The sequence below is a fragment of the Vigna angularis genome, chromosome 6 (assembly GCF_016808095.1).
Source record: "Vigna angularis cultivar LongXiaoDou No.4 chromosome 6, ASM1680809v1, whole genome shotgun sequence".
Lineage (NCBI taxonomy): Eukaryota > Viridiplantae > Streptophyta > Magnoliopsida > Fabales > Fabaceae > Vigna > Vigna angularis.
The window spans coordinates 19,332,981-19,340,302 of NC_068975.1; the positions used below are offsets into that span (position 1 = coordinate 19,332,981).

General features: G+C 37.1%; 1 protein-coding gene across 2 annotated transcripts; it reads right to left on the minus strand.

Annotated features, from left to right (window-relative positions):
- Nucleotides 1–2,185: 2,185 nt before the first annotated feature.
- LOC108341051 (zinc transporter 11) lies at nt 2,186–4,602 on the minus strand. Of its 2 annotated transcripts, none has more exons than XM_017578660.2 (3): nt 4,029–4,602; nt 2,928–2,983; nt 2,186–2,816 (listed from the first exon to the last, which is right to left on the minus strand). In XM_017578660.2, the coding sequence occupies exons 1-3, from the start codon at nt 4,501–4,503 to the stop codon at nt 2,283–2,285; spliced, it is 1,065 nt and encodes a 354-aa protein (XP_017434149.1). In that variant the 5' UTR covers nt 4,504–4,602; the 3' UTR covers nt 2,186–2,282. The 2 variants fall into 2 exon arrangements, with proteins under 2 accessions (XP_017434149.1, XP_017434150.1); XM_017578661.2 differs by having other exon boundaries at nt 2,967–2,983; nt 4,029–4,601.
- Nucleotides 4,603–7,322: the final 2,720 nt, after the last annotated feature.

Sequence of the window (7,322 nt, forward strand, 5' to 3'; positions counted from 1 at the left end):
ACAAAAACTTATATTCAACGGTGGAGCAGTTTAAATTAAAAACTGATTTTTCAGACATTTAGAATCGGTTCATCAATAAGGAAACTGATTCCTACATATGCAGAGTTCTTGAAATCGATTCCATCACATCCAGAATCGATTCTCATCACTCCAACGTACAATTTATATTTCACAATCATCTTCCTTGACCAATGGAAATTTAGAATGTAATTTAAAAAAGAGTATCATTGTCAAAACTTATATATTATCCTCAAATCGTATCACCTCAAGCGAGATTAGAAAAACTCACCATCTTACAAATGTTTTCTCATTCTTAAATTGCATGAAATGAACAAAATAAACAAAAACGAGTCCCACAAATCCGTATCTCAAAATCCTTTTGAATAGAATTTTGTGTAAGAGAACATAACCTTAGAGTCTTTTCTAAATTAGCACCAACATTGCCATTTTGATATGAAACTATATAATATAGCACGACCTGATATAAAAATAAGATAAAATCCAATTAGATGAATAATTTTATTAAAATGAGATTGATTTTAGTCCTTTAAATTTAAATTCAATTGTTTAGTTCTATAATTTAAAAAGTTACAAGTTATTCACAAGATCATTTATTTTAATTTATAATTTTCATCATCAAAAACTCAAAAACATAATTATTATTTTTTTCTTTTAAAGTGTCCATTTTAACTAGGTATTAAAATAAATATTAATTTTTCAAATCACAAAGATCCAAGAAGATGACTTTAAATTTGAAAGGTAAAACAACATCAGCCGAAATTTCAATTACTAGAAAACATACTTAAACTCTCTTTTTAAATGTTGATCTTTCAAAACAAAAGTCAATATTATTAAATCATATACAATAACCTTTTTTTTTTTTTTTCATAAGACTACATGAATTAAAAGAGAACCACTTTATGATGTAAATAATGTTTGTACTACATGAATTAAAGAGAGCCGTATATAGTATTTTGATGTAAATAATATTTGTACTATAGATTTGTATATATTTCTTTTCCGTTCAATGTGAACAATAAGAAAGTAATTTATTTATTTGAAGAATTTAATGTTTTTTTAAAATAAAATTATTTGTTTGGACAAGAAAATTAAAATTGATAAAGTTTAAAAAGGTATTTTAAATAACTAAATTATAAAATTTGAAATTCAAAAAAAGAATGTAAATGAAATTCCTCAAGTTGTGGGATTTTTTTTAAGATGAAAAAAAGTCGACAAGTTCAGAAAGTCAACTTATATCAATATTTAACTCGGGTCAAGTTGTTTTGAAATTTAACCTGGGTTGATATAACTTGATCATGAATATGAGTTGATTTGTCTCAACCTTTGTCCAAAGTCGACTCGTCTCTATCTATGGTCAAGAGCAACTTGTTTTTACCTTTTGTCTAACCAATTTAGCTTGACTTTTCGACTAAGTCAACTCAACTTGATCCTTTGACTTGGGTTGAACCTCCATCCCGAGTGACTTGACTTTACTTTCAACTCGAACCTACTAAGTTGAACCTTTAACCTGAACCTACTCGACTCAACCTTTGACTAAGGTCAAATCGTCTCTATTTATAGTTAGAAGTGAATCTTCTCGACCTTCAACTAGGATCGACTAATCTCAACTTCTATCTAAGACCAATTAGTCTCAACCTTTGGCTAAATCCTACTAGTCACGACCTTTAGTTAGACAGACTTATCACAACCTTTGACGCTGAAGGTTGAGCCGATTTAACCTAGGATGAAGGATGAGTGGAGTCAACCATAGTCAAGGGTCTAGACGGGACGACTTAGGACAAAGGTCGAAACGAGCCAGTTCAAACCGAAAGTTAAGTTGAATTAGTCCGACCCAAAGATTAAACCAAATACTTTTAAAATAGAATTTTGATTCAAAGAGAAATGAATTTGCTTTATCCAAACAAGAGAATTGAAAATTCAGAATATTTTAACTATTTAAGAAATAAAGAAAACTAGTTAAGAAATAAAGAGAATTCAATAGTAAGCAATTCAAATATCATATATTTTAATTTTTTTGGAAATTTTAAAATTCCTTATCTAACAAGGTTAATTCTTCTCCATACTTCTTGCTCATCTTTTGCATCATTTGAGGAAATTTATGTAACCTTTTCAATCGTAGGAACTAGCACAACTTTTTCTAAAACGTATTCATCATCAACCCAGATGAAAACAGAATAAGAAAAAGGTCTGCATATGCTGTAAAGAGAAGTTATCTTGGAACTTAAGCTATCATTATGTATGTCTCCTATTTATGGACAACCTTAGGTATCCCAAATCATCACAACTGCTATCACTCCCACGCCCAACAACACTGCAAAAAACTTGAAATAGGCTGAGTCAACCTTTGTCGGGTTGTGTGGTTTGTATCCCTTTGCCAACAGATGGTTTACTGATACATAGATAAACACTCCACAGGCCAGACCCATCGATATGGCAAAGATCCAATCTGCCACATGACCTTGTGTTGTGGCATCCAAAATGATTCCAATGGCCACACCAATTGGACTGGAGATGGCAAAAGCGAAAGCATAGGCTGCACATGACATAAGGGGACGGTTAGGAATCATTCTAAGGAGTGCAATTCCCATGGCTATGGCTGCAAATATCTTGTGCAGACAGATTGTCCATAAGGCCTTCCATGCATCTGCTATTGTCTCAGCAACTCCTATTGCTAAGCCCTCAAACACAGAATGTGCACAAAGGGCAACAATCAACAAGATGGTGTCTCCAAGTGAATGGGCATAGCCAAGTGCAGGGCTTGCGAAGTTGTGATCGGTGCTAGAAACAGAATGGTTCTGATAGCACAGAGAAACAAGAAGTTAGTACCAAAAAAGAGGTAGCAAGCCTAAGATTACAACATCTTTTTCACCACTCATTGAACTGATACAAAAACATGAATATCTAACTTGGTTTTGTGACTGAGAAGTAACACCGTTTCCACTTACTTTGCTTGTATCAGCTCCTGCACAAGTAAAATATAATGTTACATTTTTTTCATTAGAGATAGTCGAACTTGAGGATATTCAAATCCAATTTCATATTTGCCAAATTGATAGGCCATGACAATAATGACAAATTCAGAAGTGCTACTACAATTCAATACAGCACAATGATCATGCTGAAATGAAGCAATATATGATCTTTGGTTTTTCATTTGTTTATGGCATTCAACCATCACCATAAACACACTTTTATAGAAAGTGGATGAATAAAAATAAACATTTTTTTAAATAAGAATTAATTACAAGAGAAATTATATCACAAGTGCTTAATTTCGTATAATCATTTACATGAGTAATTTTACGGTGGTTTGTAGTCTGAATCATGCACCGCCGCAATTCAAGCATTTAATCCCAACAACAAAAAACAAAACATAGTTCAGAGGAAGAGAGATTTCCAAAATCAAATTGAATTGCATAATCAGAAGGTATTGTAATACTCCATCACTCACAGCGACCAATCAGCTTATGAAAAATACAAATTCAACAAAACAAATTAAACAAAAAGAACAGTCTGTTAGCTGAATCATTATGCATTCCCCATCAAAATTATAATCCAAAATCACACCTCAAAAGAAGAGAACAAAAGTATGACAAAACTTGGATGCAAGTTCTTGTACCCTTTTGATTCTGATCTTCTATCAAAATTGAAGCTTCGCCTTAGCAATCTATATGGATCACAGAAACCCTGATTACACGAATTACCAACATACAAATTGCATCGAAGTTTCGGCTTAAAAAGGAGAATTCAATTTTTTTTACTAAGCATCCTACTTTGATAAAAAGAAAATATTGAAATGGAATGTCTAAAAAGTTTTGAAAACATATTTACTATTCCATTCGATACTTATTTACCCAAAAAACATAACACTGTTATTCCCTGAAAAAAAGCACGACTCAACACAGTAAAATACTTATAGCAGTAGTAGTAGCAATTCTAACTGAATCACATTTTCATTTTCGCATACCATTCAACGAGCCAACACAAGCAGAAGCCAGAGTACCAACCTTGAACTTCGACATCTACTGCATCTCCATCACGCCCCACCTTCGCTAAAACCGAAGAAATGACAGAATCAGCAAGCATGGTCAGCAAATAGCCGGCACAAGCCAGCATGAACGCGAAAGGGTACTCTGTGGTAGTCAAATCCCCGAAAGTCTCGTTAGCATCACTGAGAAAATGCATCATGGCAGTTCCCAGAAACACTCCTCCAGCGAACTGGGTCCCCAGAACCAAGAACCCCTCGTTCCATTTCAACACATAGGGAGACACCCCAGACACGAACGTGGCCAAAAAGATCACGATCAGACACCACACCTTCGCCAGGATCAAAGTCCTCGAGTGGAGGTCAACGGGAACGGCGTTGGAGTCGGGTTCACCGTCGCCGCCGTCGTCGTCGTCGTGGCCGCCATGGGCGTATATGAGGGAGAAGAGAAGGGAGAGCGTGAAGAGGAAGAGGAGTATGCGTGAAGAAGGAGACATTGCTGCAACGTTAGAAGTGAAGAAGAAGAAGAAGAGTAGACAAAATTTATGGAAATGGATGTGAATGTATTAATGGGAAGGGACCGTTGCTTTGTTTTTGATTGGTGGTAAGGTTTTAGAAGTTTGTTTTGTACTGCGCCTAAGTGAGAGTGACACAGTTTGTACTACGTTGGACCACTCAAGCCATCATAATCATGTTTTGCTTCAATCTCAATTCTACTTCTTTCTTCTTATGTTTTAAATGTAAAAAATCAAAATAAAAACTCATTATATCACAATTTAATGACAAAAGAGTTCTAAATTTACAGCCAAATTTCTTCTTAAAATTATATATATTTTAATTACGAAATAATTTATTTTCATTTGATGCCGCAACGTGTTGTTAGTTCCAAGTGAACCGGAGAAGAAAGCGTGTGTACTACAAAATCTGAGTCGTACTAAAAGAGGTGTCACGGGTCGTAAGTCATTGGAATCTTAATTATTATTTTCCAATGAAAACACGCGTTTTGATCTATAATTTTGTTTTCTTCTTTAAATTTGACGTATAACGGTCTCTAAACCTAAATTAATTATCCTTTTGAAACATTATATATTAAAATAAGATTGTATTTATGAACATTTTCTACCTACTCTTGTTATGGTATATATTAAAATAAAATAGAGAGAATTTTGGTTTCAGATCTATAAAACGTTTCTTCTATATCTGTTTCTTCATAGACTTCTACGTCGTTTTCTTTGTAGACTTTAACGTTGCTCTCTTACCTTCTTTGGCGTCAGGTTACCGTAGTCTCATTGATATTTTGTAACTGCAGACATCATATAAATGTTTGGTTTACGTAATTTCAATCATTAATTGACGATTGAGTTGAGAGATATGGTGAGTGAGAGAAGACTTTGATTAAGTCTTCTCTTGATATTTTTACTTTATTTGTTATTTTCTCCTGCATGCAATTTTTACTATAATTACATGTCTTAATGAAAATATTGAATTTAGTTTTTTTCTTTAATTACTAGTGTATTAAACTACTTTTATTCTCAATTTTTGTTATCACTATTGTACCATATGGACCAGATGGTCCAAGACCACACAGGATCAGTCTAACCGGACGGTGGGAGAATAACCGGTCGGTAGGTTATCTGGGTCATTAAGACCATGATTAAGGTAAGCAGCAATTAGAGCTATTGGGCTAAAATTGGACAGTGATTAACTTTTCACTAATCCCAAGCCCATGGCAAAAACTATAAATACAGGTCAAAGGTAAGTGGTAGGTACGTTGCATTTACTGCACATTTATTACTATTCTATTGAATTGCCGAACGGTTCACACACTGACTTTGGCATCAGAGGATCTTTGACAGGTTCCCTCCCGGATGGAAGAGCAAGACAACGGAGCTTGGAGTGAGACCGAACGGCGAGAAGGCAAAATTGTGAAAGAGTTTGGTGACTCAGCCCCATAACCGAAACATTTTGGCGCCCACCGTGGGGCTGAGTTGCTTGATAAACCCAATGGTGACCATGAGAAACATGAGTGTTGACGACCCAGTTGAGATGATTTGGATGTTGCAATAGAAGATGGAGGAGATGCAACAGCGCCACGAAGCAGAACTCGTAGCAGTAAGGGCTTAATGCTCGAGTTGAATTGCCCAGGAGAGGGAGTCAGGAGTAGGAGAGAAGGAGGGAGAGCAGCACGGTAAGGAGCGCGAGAAAGTTATGGTGGAAGATAAAACCGAGCATAGCGGTTCACTGGATGAAACGTGGAAGCCCACAAAACTGGAGGTTAGGGAAGTAAGGTCAAATCCATACATGCAGAGAGTGCCGTGGAGGACAAACAGTTGGTGGTGAAAGCCGAAACCTCATCAACCTTACTCCCCTTCGTCCAGGGAATCATGGACGTCCACATATCCGAGCAATTCATCCCGCCCCAGTTTAAGATATATGACGGGACGACGGACCCGGAAGCCCACATCAAGACCTTTTCAAACACAATGGCGTTCCGTACGGGCAATAACGCCATCTGGTGCCGAGCATTCTCCTTATCACTGGAAGGGGAGGCACTTGAGTGGTTTAACTCGCTTCATCCCAATTCCATAGAGAATTTCGCAGGGTTGCAGCGCATGTTCAACCGTTAGTTCGCCGGCAGTAGCACTCAGGACTTGACTATCTTTGAGTTGGTCAACCTGAAGCAGGGGAAGGAAGAAACTTTGAGAGCATTCATGGATCGCTACCAGAAGACCGTCCGACGGGTGAAGGGTTTAAGCCCGAAACTGGCCCTATAGTACGTTCTACCTGCTCTCAAGACCGAACCATTCAAGGACAGCGTATGCCGACGAGCATCCAAACCCATGGAAGAACTGCGAGAAAGGACGACCGATGAGATAAGGGTGGAGGAGATGAAGCAGTTGTACAAGAAGGAGAATCAGGAGAGTAGAGGAGAAAAGACCAACAGAAGAAAATCGGATGGTTAGACCGGGAAATCTGGAGGGTTCAAGCAGAGAGAACCACCCAAGGTACCGCGATTTCAACAGTACACCCCATTGAACGCCCCTCGGGCAAAAATTTTTCAGGAAGCCCTAAGTGCTGAACTGATCCCAGAACCAAAGAGACGACCTACTCCACCAGGGGCAGACGACAACAAACACTGTTTGTATCATAAAAACATGGGCCACACCATAGAAGAGTGCGTGACCCTAAAGGATAAGATAGAAGAATTAATCTGGGCGGGGCAGTTAAATAAGTACGTAAGGGTTGACCGTCCTTGAGCACCCTTGAATCGACCAAGTCCGTGACGGACTACTCCCAAAAGTCCGGAAAGACAAGA